The sequence below is a fragment of the Sceloporus undulatus genome, chromosome 2 (genome assembly GCF_019175285.1).
Source record: "Sceloporus undulatus isolate JIND9_A2432 ecotype Alabama chromosome 2, SceUnd_v1.1, whole genome shotgun sequence".
Taxonomy (NCBI): Eukaryota; Metazoa; Chordata; class Lepidosauria; order Squamata; family Phrynosomatidae; genus Sceloporus; species Sceloporus undulatus.
Window position 1 is genome coordinate 90,737,620 of NC_056523.1, and position 13,051 is coordinate 90,750,670.

The following is a 13,051-nucleotide window of genomic DNA, read 5'->3' on the forward strand; positions in this document are numbered from 1 at the left end:
AGTGTGGTTTGAAGGTAGCTCACTAGATAAAAAAAATGATATAGGTAAAAGGAGACATGAGAGCCAGCATGGTGTAGTGGACTGAGTTTTGGGCTATGACTCCGGAGACCAGGGTTCGAATTCTGGTCTGGCCATGTAAACCCACTGGGTGATCCTGGGCAAGTCACGCTTTCTTAGCCTCAGAGGATGGCAATGGCAAACTCTGGAGAAACTTGCCAAGAAAACCCCCACGATAGGGTTGCCTCAGGGAAACCATAAGTCAGAAAGAACTTAAAAGGACAGACACAACAACAGCAACCGCAAAAGTAGGTAAAGATAAAAATAGCTGGGAAGGAGGCACATTTGTTCCTCACACCTGGAAAGTGTTACCTAGTGCGGACAGTTGGCACCCAAGGTGGCCACCTGCCTCACCGCAAAGGAAGGCAAGGCACAGCAAAATGGAGGACGTTACAAAACAAAAGTTAAAAACACTCCTAGAAATATAAATTCATGCTTCCTGGCTTTGTTCCTCATTTTTTTTAATTCCTCCTGGACAGAAGGTTGAAATGGAGGACATGTCCTGGAAAAGGAGGACCCTGAGGGAAAGGCACCAAAAATGGAGATCATTCCAGAAAAAATGTAGACAACGGCCAAATTAAAGTGTTGACATAACCATGCTCAGAATGGAGGACATTTTGGAATCCCTCCTGGACAGAAGACAGGAATGGAGGGCATGTCCTGGAAAAGGAGGATGCCTGGTCATCCCTGAGGACAAGGCACCACAACAATGGAGGACATTCCAGGACAAATGCAGCGCCTGCAGGGCTTGAGCAGAGCAGGGAAACTCATACTGTACTCCGTGGTTCTCAACCCTTTGGTCCTCTAGATTTTTTTAGACTTCAAGCCCCAGAATCCCTGAACAAGGAGCATACTGACTGGGACCTCTGGGAATTGGAGTCCAAAACACCTGGAGGCCCCAAAGGTTGAGAGCCACAGTTTTAGTGGCTTAAAGCGACTCTGCTGCTGCTGCTGCTGCTACAAAGCTATGCGCTTCTTCTCAGCAACAGACCCTCGCCGACGATACATGACCTGGCGGCCAGGGGGCGCGCGAGGGCCACGCCGGGAAGGAGGAGGCGGCCGCCGCCGCTCTGCCATTTGAACTCTATGGCCGCCGTCTGTAGCTCACTTCCGGTGCGTCAAGGCAGTCCGCTTCCGGTCCCCTCTTGCTGGAGCTCCCAAGATGGCGACGTCTCTGGGATCCAACACGTACAATCGGCAGAACTGGGAGGATGCGGTGAGAGCAGGAGGAGGGAGGGCTCCGTCTGCACTGCGGGAATCATCCAGTCTGAGAGTGCTTTGACTGCCCTGGCTCCATGCTCTGGTGCCACCTCCAACTACCCTTCCCAGAATTCCAGAGCATGGAACCAGGGCAGTCAAAGCACTCTCAGACTGGATTATTAGGAGGTGTGTTTTGGGCCGACATTAGCCTCTTGGCCCTCCCGGCTGAGGCTTCTGGGAGATGTAGTTTGAGACCCCTTTAACTGCCCTGGGAACCCTGGGAATTGTAGTTTATTCTGGCACCAGAGCTCTTTCTGACAGAGAAGGCTAAATGTCTGACAAATCCCTCCAAGGAGCGCCCAGCAGTTGAAAGCTTTCTGCTCTGGGTCTGAAATAGTGGTAGATTCACTTCTTGATTGAAGGAATGTCTGTCGAGAGTTATCTGGACGTTCCTCTTTGTCTCTTGCGGTTGTATCTCTTTGGGAAAGTGCTGTGTATCATGGCCTTCATTTTATTCAGTATTATTGGGGACATTTGTGAATTCCCTTTCCATTGGCCAGGAACGCAAAGTGATTTGTGGGATAAGAAGGAGACTGTAAAGGTTGTTCTTCAGGATCTGGTGAAATGTGTCATTTTAGCTCTGAAATCCAATTATTTTCTTTCACGTAGGACTTTCCCATTTTGTGCCAGACGTGTCTTGGAGAAAATCCCTATATTCGAATGGTATGTTTTTCCTGTGGTTTGGTACTAGAACAAGCTTGGCATAATAAAGATTAGGGGGAAAAACAACTAACTTCTGGCCATTTTCTCAGTCCTGTTTTTTTTTGGTGTAAAATGCATCTGTTATTTAAAGAAATTTGATTTGCCTCTGGAACAACGTATGTATGATATAAATGTTACATGCATACCTATAAGCCATAGGCTCTCATTTCCTTGGCAGCAAGTTATGTAAAAAAAAAAAGGTTATGGTGAGATGAGCATCTGAACAGTTGAACATTTGGTCCTCACAGACTCTACTACAATCCAAAGGGTGCTTAAGCTGAAATACTGTAAATCCCCTTGAACTCCTGTGAGTTTTCACCATAAATATAGTGCTCTGCCTCGTTGGTATTTCCATGCTTCTTGTAAAAATGATCTTTTTGTGACTCTGAATTTTTCGCACATGTTCTGTTGTAGAGCCCCATGTACACTCTTGGGTGTTGTTCATGAATTTTAATAAGGAAATGGTTCCATAAAAAGTCTCCTCTGTCATCAAAGCCTCTCCCATTACTGCCAAGCAATAGGTAGTGGCACCTACGTATCAGGTCCATGCAAAGGGCTTATACTCAAGACAACAGATTATCCTCTCTCTTTGTATTATTTTAATAGTTGGAAGCCGCTTTGATTGTTTGTTACAAATAAGTGGGATATAAATAAAAGTATTATTATTATGACCTTAGACTTGTTAAGTTTTCCTAAAACATAATGTGAGGGTTTTTTTTTGCATGTTCTTACCGCTTTCTGTTCAGTGGAAATAGAAGCTATATGTGAATTGCTAAGACAGTCTGAACAGATGGAAGTCGTGTGGAGGTGGATTTGTGGAAACTGATGAAGGAATATACCTTTAAAAAAACATATGATTTTGTTAGTTAGTTATTCTTTGTAACACACGTTTCCTTTATTCCAGACCAAAGAGAAATATGGGAAAGAATGCAAGGTATGTTTGCCATTTCAAAGAAAGAAGTCTGGGAAAGCATAATTCTAAAATGTTGCAGTATAATATCTAAAAGTATGGGAGGCTAAGAGTTAAGTATCAGCCTTTAAGCATAAGCATTGAAGCTTACTCATATAATTCAGTTCACTTAATCACTGTAATATGTACACAATAGTGCTTCTAGTGCCACACAGGGGAAAATCTCTTGAATAGTATAAATAACAGTGCCTTCAGTTCAGTTTGGAAGATATAATGTTTACTTCTTTTCTTACATTTTATTTTTTAGATATAATAATGTAGTGATTTACCTGGAGAGATTTTACTCATCTCTCCTAGCAGCAATAACTGTAAAACAGAGTACATGTCATTGTTTCAAAGTGATTAAATATGTTGCAACCAGTTTTCATCTGTACTGAATCTTCTCAAAATTTCATAATTTTATGCTGAATTCATGCAGTGATGTTACCTGTATTCGATGTGCTTGACACATGTTTTTAAAAAATGTTTTGATTAGGCTGATACATGCTAATGTAATCTTTACCTTAGATCTGTGCCAGACCCTTCACAGTGTTTCGTTGGTGCCCGGGTGTACGAATGCGCTTTAAGAAGACAGAAGTGTGTCAAACATGCAGCAAGCTGAAGAATGTTTGTCAGACCTGCCTCCTTGACCTAGAATATGGTATGTTGTAATTCTGTTAGAAATGGGAAATTTAAAATTAGCACATCGTTACCCGGCAACAGTGTAGGAACAGAATGTACTCTGTATGTGGGCTGTTCCTACTGCAAATATGGGCTTGCATGCATTAAGTGCCAGGAGGGACGAAATCATCACCTATACCATCCAAGGTGATATTGGCTCTGGTATCATGGATCTGTCCGTTTGAGGAAACTGAATTGGGTGTTCTATTTCCCAGACAGGTAGTCACTATTGACACTTGCTTAATAATGAAATGTAAGTTCATTTTGCTACTCTGTAGCACCAGGTTGTGGTTATGATTTCTGGGTTGTGGTTTATGGCTTTAAGCCATGCCGTGTATTCCGACTGGGATCCAAAGAGCTGTGTGTGATGTACTGTGTGATGAACACAGAGGATTTTTCTTCCTCTGGGACTGTATAGTGACCCTCCGTTCATGTGGACTTGAGATCCGCGGTCTTGAATATTCGTGGAAGGATGACCTCCATTATTTTCAATGGGGTGTACCCCATTCAAGCCTATGGGGCTTGAATATTGGCAAGTCACCTCAACATTAGGAAGAACTTCCTGACAGTAAGGGCTGTTCGACAGTGGAACACACTCCCTTGGTGTGTAGTGGAGTCTCCTTCCTTAGAGGTCTTTAAACAGAGGCTGGATGGCCATCTGTTGGGGATGCTTTGATTGTGATCTCCTGCATGGCAGGGGGTTGGACTGGATGGCCCTTGCAGTCTCTTCCAACTCTACGATTCTGTGACTCTATGATTCAGTAATGTATCAAAAGGATAAAATAGTAATTATCAAGTTGGTATGAAGAGCAATTCATAATTGAATAATACACATTTTTCTATGGAACATTTCCCTACATGGTGTCATACTCATGTTTTTGGACTAAATAACTAAAAACTGGCCATTCTGGCTGGAGTCAGTGGGAATTATAGTCCAAACATTGGAACGGAAGGGGACTAGCAGGTATGCAGACAAACACTGTTAAACTGAAAAAATATTCCAGGTGTGGTTTTTGCATGCAATTTTGTAATTTTCTTTAATATATTCAGTACCAGGCGATCTTTACTTTATACTGTTGATAAATAGGTTCAGTAGTTTTGTGTTTCTTTGCACATATGGTTAGCTGCATTTAGGATAACACAGTCGCTCCTCCTAACTCACGGATCTCGGATCCACACCCTCGATTACTTGTGGAGGGGCGACCTCCACTGTCTCCAGTGGTGCATGGGCCTTAGCCATGTGCACAGGGGCACACCCATTCAAGCCTATGAGGCTTGAATATGCACGAGCCCCCGTTTGCGTGGGGGGGGGGGGTCCGGAACAGATCCCCCACAAAAATGGAGGGCCAAATATAGCTGCTTTATTATTGTGTCTTTATATTAATTACATTTTGTTTTTCCACTTAATATTAGGTTTACCTATTCAGGTTCGCGATGCTGGACTCTCACTTAAAGATGATATGCCCAAATCAGATGTTAATAAAGAGTATTATACCCAGAATATGGAAAGAGAGGTGAAGATATGTCACTTATTTAATCTGTGATATTAACTAGATAATTAAGGTGTGAATCTCCTGCTTGGTCTTCTTATGCATGTCTGCTTGATTTTTAGATCATGAACTCGGATGGGACACGACCTGTTGGTGCCTTAGGAAAGGCAACATCCACCAGTGATATGTTGCTCAAACTAGCTCGAACTACCCCTTACTACAAACGCAACCGTCCACATATCTGTTCATTTTGGGTGAAAGGAGAATGCAAAAGAGGAGAGGAGTGCCCCTACAGGTATAACTGTACTCCACATAATAGCGGGACAGGGGAGGGAAATCCACATGCATTGAAAGATGCAGAAAATACCAATGAGGGTGTAGCAGTATAATTATAGAGCACATATTTACCAACTACATAGGATGGGAACAGCTGGCAAAGCAGCACCAGTGGCACATTTTTATTCCAGAAATTTGCAGAATCACTGTACAGTTGATAACTAAGATGCAGTTTATTTGCTTGAGACTGCACATTACGGGTGTGAAATATATCCAGGGATAGCCTTCTTGGCTTTGTTTCCCAGTACCACTTGGCCAGAGGGAGGAGTGGCTTGCCTGCATAGATATCCTTCCTTGTTCAGAACACTACCATCAACATCTTGACAAAATGCAGGCCTGTGACTAATGTCAGTTTTTCCCCCTGTGTTACCTTTGTCTGATGGAAGAAGCCAGTGGAGCTTCGAAAGCTTGCAACATATATTTTATACATTTTGGTAGGTCCAATAAAGGTATCACTGTTTTGTGTATTTTAGATATTGCTAGTATGATTTATCACTATTTGTCCTTATTTTAAAAGACTAGATGAGGTGGATGCAATTCAAATTAACAACATACGTCATAAAATATTGTTTTTGAACCCTTAGACATGAGAAACCTACAGATCCCGATGATCCTCTTGCTGATCAGAACATTAAAGATCGTTACTATGGTATTAATGATCCTGTGGCCGACAAGCTTCTCAAACGAGCTTCCACAATGCCACGTCTGGACCCACCTGATGACAAGACAATTACCACGTTGTATGTAGGCGGTCTAGGTGACACTATCACTGAGACAGACCTTAGGTATGTCTGCACGTATGTTTCTGCTTCAGACCCTCTTTGATAATGTTGGCTATTTCTTTGAGTATGTCTGCACTAAGACATTATTTTGGAATGTCTGTCAGGATATATTGAAAAGACCAATGTACAGAAATTGATTTTTGGGTGAAGAGCTTCATTTAAGACTTGCTTTGAGAGAGCCGGTGTGGTGTAGTAGTTTGAGCTTTAGACTATGACTTTAAGGATCAAGGTTCAACCAGGGTTCCAGGGCTCAGCCATGGAAACCAACTGGATGACCTTGGGCAAGTCACACCCGCTTAGCCTGAGAGGGAAGCAAAAACAAATCCCCTCTGAACAAATCTTTCCAAGAAAAGCCTGTTATATTATCACTATAAGTTGGAAACAACTGGAAGGCATACAAAAATCAACAATTCTTAAGATTTGCAAAGAGAAACTCAATACCTTGTTTCTATTGTTCTCCCATAGTCTTCCACACTCTTTTTTTCCAGCATCCCAAGGTTGCCTTAGGCAGCCCTGGACCAACCACAACATTTCTTTAAATAGAGGTTTGATAGGTATATCTCAAGAGTGCTTTACTTGTATACTTTTGCGTGACAGTGGGTTGAACTAGATAGCCTTTGCAGTCCCTTTCAATTGTATAATTCTCTGAACTATGGAGGTATGCTAGAATACATTTATTGTACTCCTTCATGCCTATCTTCTTTTTCTTCTCTTGTATACTGTGCAGTGTGTAAAACAGATATCATTATATCAGAATATATTTGTTCCGCAGGAACCACTTCTATCAATTTGGTGAGATTCGGACGATAACTGTAGTACAGAGGCAGCAGTGTGCATTCATCCAGTTTGCTACGCGGCAAGCTGCAGAAGTAGCAGCAGAGAAGTCCTTCAACAAACTCATTGTCAATGGACGCAGACTGAATGTGAAATGGGGCAGGTGAGTGATTAGGCAAAGAAGAAAAAGCAGCATCACATTGTTGAGTCGAAGGCTTTCATGGCCGGCATCCATAGTTTTTTGTGGGATTTTCTGGCTATGTGGCCATGTTCTAGAAGAGTTTCTTCCTGACGTTTTGTCAGCATCTGTGGCTGGCATCATCACATTGTTCTTCCAGAGAATCTCCTTCACTCTCCTTCTCCTAGTGTTCTTCACTCAGCAGAGAGTTCTAGGCATAGACCTTGCTATAGACCTTTAAATATACTAAGGATCACTTGTTTTTTTGTTTGTGTTGTTGCTCCTTTTGGTTGATATAAGGAGTGAGTAGTCAGATATCAAGTGTTTCCAGAAAAATTGTTTATATAAATGGTAAGTACTTTCCCCTATAAGGTGCTTTTTGTCAGTCCTTGGCTACGCTAATTTTTTAACCTTGAGGTCAAGGGTTTGTTCATTTTACTAAAAGGTAAAGGTTTTCTCTTGACAAGTTTGTCTACCTGTGTCCGACTGTAGGTGGCGATGCTCATCTCTGTTACTAAGCTGACGGAACCAGCGTTGTAAAAAACAATTCTGTGGTCATGTGGCCAGCATGACTGCACAGAATCCTGTTACCTTCTTATTGTCAATTTACTACTTGACCATAATTTCAGTGCTTTTTCTTGTTTTTTTAAGATCTCAAGCAGCCAGAGGGAAAGAGAAAGAAAGAGAAGGGACCACAGAATCTGGTATAAAACTGGAGCCAGTCCCTGGACTACCTGGAGGTAGGAAAAATGCTGCAGTGGACTTGGATTTTTCTTATCTTTATCTTAATTGGTGAAAAAAAAATGTTTACCTGGTGGATTTTGTATCTACAGCTCTTCCTCCTCCTCCTGCAGCAGAAGAGGAGGCTGCTTCTGCAAACTACTTCAACCTACCTCCCAGTGGCCCTCCAGCTGTGGTGAACATTGCCTTGCCGCCACCACCTGGCATTGCCCCACCTCCGCCTCCAGGTAACTGGTTTTTTTCCGCCTTGAGAAATGGAGATCAGACTGTGTTGTCATTTTACAATTTTATTTTTTGTTGCTTTAATTAGTCTTTTGTATGAATCTTGGAGTTTTTCTTTGGAGTTCCTCAATGAGTTAGTTGAATTTTGTGCTTTCGCAGCCACATTTATTTCCTTAATTTTCCAGTAGTTTTATTATGACCAGGATTTTAGATGTATTTGCAGCAGGCTATTGGGAGAAAATCCCAGAGGAAAGGGAATTGTAGGACTGTTTTTGTCTGGGAAATTTACATCACAAACTCATGCATGATTATTAGAAATTATGACTTGCTGAATTCAATGGGCTTAACTGAATGCATGTTAGATTTCCACTTTGCTTCTGGACTATTTTACAAGTATTTAATATCATTTCTGTTTTGAAATGTGTGAATCTTAAAAAAAGGATGGACTGCCTGTTTTTGTTGTTGAGATCTTCATTTTCTTGCGGGTAGATTTTGTAGTTGATGAGATGGCAGTTAACCAAACCAAGTTTCCTTTCTCTCTTTTTCTTCCACTATTTCTCTGCTATACCCTTCTCTTGATGTCTTTCTCTGTTCCTTGCTGTCCTTACCCAGTGGTCTGTTTTCACTTACTGTTTCTGATCAGAAATTAGGCCAGTGGGTACATTTCATCAAAGCAAAAGGTTGCATGGGGCCATAGGTTGCCCACACTTTATTTAAAGTAATACAAAAGCATATATAGCAGGGATAGCAACTGTGCAGCTTTCCAGATGTTGGGCTGCAATTTCTGTCATCTCTCATGATTGGCTGGGCTGGTTGTGACTGGTGGAAAGTGCAGCCCAACAGTGTCTGGAAGGTTGTATGTACATATAATTATGGCAGTTAAATAATTTTTACAGTAACTAGAAAGCAAAAAAATAAAAAGGCATCTCAGTCAAAGAAAATGAAGCTGAGAAAATGCTTGTATGTCAGGTGCCATCAGTGTACAGTGGACCCTTGTTATACGCTGGGGTTTGGTTCCAAGATCCCCCGTGTATAACAAAATCTGTGTATGCTCAAGTCCCATTAAATATAATGACATAGCAAAATGGCGTCCCTAATAAAAAATGGAACATCAAAGTAAATTTATACTTTTTTTGGAACATTTTCAAACTGTGTATGCTTGAATCCGTGTATAAAAAATCCGTGTATAAGAAGGGCCAACTGTATTAGTCTTCTGTAGAGAACGTTTGATTTGTTGTAATGCTATGTTCTGTTTTTATTCTCTAGGTTTTGGGCCGCACATGTTCCATGCCATGGGTCCCCCGCCTCCTTTCATGAGGGCCCCAGGTCCCATCCATTATCCGTCTCAAGATCCACAGAGGATGGGTGCCCACGCTGGGAAGCACAACAGCCCCTAACATCACCAGCTCATTTTTATTTTTTTATTTTTTTCTCTCTCTATCCCCTGCCCCTTTGTAATGGAAACTTATGTTGGTAGCATACCACATTCAGTTGTAATCAGTGGGGAACTTAATTTTTCTGTGCATACAGCACAGGCTTAGTCCTACTGTGTTACACAACTAAAAAATCTTATCACCTCTGTAACCAAAATACCTAAATTCTTGATAAGGAAATTGTGATCTCTGCTTAAACAAACCAGCAGAGAAGTCAGCTGGAAGAATTTGATTGAGAATAGTAAATCCCATCAGTGTAATCAATTTTGGGCACTTAGAAGTAAAGTACTCTTTGGAACAAATAAATAAATAAGCCAGTTTAATAATCCCCAGTCAGTTACACAATACAAAGTAGCCAGTCTTGTTGTTCCAAATGGCTTGGAAGCACCTTCATTGCTATTTGAATGTCAAATTACTGTTTTGCCATTTATACTAAATTCAAGTTCCTTGCTCCCTTGAGCTGGAGCAGAAAGATGACAGACTTGTATGAAGGATGTACAAATGGCGTGCCACTTTTTGTTCATGATATTTCTCATCATTCATGGTCTTGTCTGTGATAAATGCTACTAAGCTGTTGAGGTGACAACAGCAAGTGCTGGAGTTGTGGCCTACATGGCCTTCATGACCATTTGCTACGAAAACTAGTCTGAATTATTCCCTAGCTCAATATTTGATTGCCAGTGCCTGTTTTAAATATGTGTTTTCAATATTTGCCCCGTACCATCTGTTTTCTGCGTCAAGTCTATAAGGTGTCCTAGTAAAGAGAATCATATTTTTTACCTATTTGCAAGTCTTGCTCAGTTCTTTACTTTTTAAAAAGAAAATTTTGTACTTGACAGAAGCTTGTCATGGTTACCTTGACCTTGCTTACAATGGCAGCTTCAAAAAGAAACACAGTTTAGAAAGGCTTAGGTTTAGATAACAGATCCCTGTGTTGGGGGATTCTGGGAACTGTGGTCCAAAATGACTTTTTTGAAGCCCTTAACAAAAATTGATTGAACATTTAATGTTAACATCATTTCCTAAAATGATAAACATCTGCACAAATACTTCTTGGGTCACTCAGTATCCTGAAACCTGCTGACAGGGTGAGATTTTTCAGATATACCCAAGTCCTTATTTAAGCAATTGCAAGGCATACAAAAGATCTTACAGTCACATTAGAGATAAGCCTTGCCTGACAGCTTTTATTAAACAAAGGCTCAGATAGCAACAGTGAAAATTTGCACTTCATCTTAGGGTGAGGTTCATGTAGCTTTGCAGATCAGGCTATCTCACATTCAGGTCATATCATACTAACAGAGTATGCTAGAACTTGCCTAAAAGAACAAGTGAAATAAGCAGAAATTGCCCTTGGTTGTCAGTTGTCTAGTAAAATTTCTAATAGCTGTTTGTATTACAAGTTGGGGGGGGGGAGGTAAGGTGGATATGCCTTAAGCTATTCTGTTGAACCCTGCCATAGCACTTAACTGGTTTTGAGAAGCTGGGTTACTCTGTTGCAACAAAAACAACAGTCTTGAGACACATCTAAAGGCTAAGACATTACTGTGGCATCAGCCTTGGTTAAAAGTTTAACTGCAACAAATACATTAGTTTGCAACTAAGAGGGAAGCTAGTTTTACAGTGACAGCTATAATTTACACTTCATGAATATCTTCCTTCAATTTCTTTTGCAAGAAGAAATACTTGTTTACCAAATAACCAAGCAAGATACATTTAAAAATACAATTCCTTTTATTCCCCCTCCCCCAATTATCTTTCCAAATGTAAACATGATGTCCTGTTCATAAACCTGGAAGTGGACAGTTCTCCACTCACCTGGATTTTGTAACAAATAATAGACTGAAATTCCTACCTATTCAATTGCCCATTTGAATGTAAGATGGATTGGAAAGTCTACCCCTAAGTGTCCCAAGTAGTTATTAAGTGCCCCTTTGGTTTAAAGAGTTTCTCCAACAGCTAAATGTTGTTTTACAATTATTGTGGCCTCTTATTAATAAAGCTCTCAGTGAGCAAAATTCTGTCCTTTAATAACCACAAAAATATCAATATATTACATGGCCATAAAACTGCAAAACTAATTCTGATACGGAAAAAAAAAACAAAGCTGAATAAACTACAAGCAGTTAGTGAGTGCAGATATTTAAAAGAGCTTTCTTTTTACTGACAACAAAGTGTTGTGGCACCTTAAAGTTTTACAATGCCGAAGGCTCTTATTACTTTTGCTGCAACAGTCTTTGCATGGTTATGCTGCCTCAGAAGTCAACTTGTAGTTTATTCTATTCCAATGTCTGGAAGAATGGCACTTTTCCTTTGTCATTCTGTTCATATACTGTTGGCCCTCCACATCCATGGCTCTGACTTTTGTGGAAATGATTATTTGCAGATTTCATTAATACATTCTCTCTAGGAATCTCTAGGTTCTCCAGCGCACCTTTGACAGAAGGTAATTTTTTTAAAAAAAAATTACATTTTTATTTTTATCCCACTTTTTTGCCAGGCGATCAAAGCAGTGTACATCAGGCGAAAATATATCCATATATACATAGTAACCCCCCCCCCCTTAAAACAAGATTAAACAGTATAAGACTAACATTTTAATATCCAGCAATAACCTTGGGCAGAGTTGGATAAATGGGAAAGTCTTTTTCGTGGCCAAGTATTTTATTCCAGGAAGGCCTGTCAGAAGAGATCCATCTTAATGGCTTTTAAAAAGTTTTCTAGATTAGTAATTTGATGGATCTCGTCTGGCAGGCCATTCCATAAGTTGGGAGCGGCTGCAGAAAATGTCCTCTGGGAGGCTGCTGTCAATTGGTCTTTAAGGGCTGTAGAAAATTCCTCCCAGAGGACCTGAGTGTACGGGGAGGATTATATGGAAGCTGGAGATCCCTTAGATAGGTTGGATCCAAGCCATGTAGGGCTTTAAAGGTGATAACCAACACCTTGTACTGTGCCCGGAAACTGATAGGCAGCCAGTGGAGTGACTTCAATATTCGTGATATATGGTCACAAATTGACCATACAGCTGACCTAGAGGACCTAGAGATTACTAGATAAAACATTCTCTAGGTATTTATAGGATCTCCAGCATGATTCTGTCAACAACGCCTGGGAGATGTGGACCATAGAATTGCACTGGAGACCTAGAGATTCCTAGAGAGGTGTTCTCTGAGGTAAAAAAAAAGTGTTTTTTTTCCCACTTTCACGAGGGTCTTAACCCTAACACCAGGGAATGTGGAGGGCCCACTGTAGCATCTACATATACATACCATATTGAACATATCTGGACAATTTGACTGGACAAGTGGTCCACTTTTGCCTGTTGTGGGGCCTTCAGAGGGACTTGAAGACTAGTATGCAGCAATTTATTTTTCTCTGTTTATTTCCAGTGTCTGAGGAAGGAAGATCTCACTTTTGTGGTCTTAGAACTTGCTTCCATGGACATC

The 13,051-nt window shown here is 40.9% G+C and overlaps 1 protein-coding gene across 1 annotated transcript; it reads left to right on the forward strand.

Annotated features, from left to right (window-relative positions):
* The first annotated feature begins 1,145 nt into the window (after positions 1 to 1,145).
* Positions 1,146 to 10,388, forward strand: RBM22 (RNA binding motif protein 22). The gene is made up of 11 exons (XM_042454506.1): positions 1,146 to 1,273; positions 1,927 to 1,980; positions 2,924 to 2,953; positions 3,497 to 3,629; positions 5,063 to 5,163; positions 5,262 to 5,434; positions 6,060 to 6,260; positions 7,030 to 7,194; positions 7,861 to 7,949; positions 8,043 to 8,177; positions 9,439 to 10,388. The coding sequence occupies exons 1-11, from the start codon at positions 1,220 to 1,222 to the stop codon at positions 9,567 to 9,569; spliced, it is 1,266 nt and encodes a 421-aa protein (XP_042310440.1). The 5' UTR covers positions 1,146 to 1,219; the 3' UTR covers positions 9,570 to 10,388.
* The last annotated feature ends 2,663 nt before the right edge of the window (positions 10,389 to 13,051 follow it).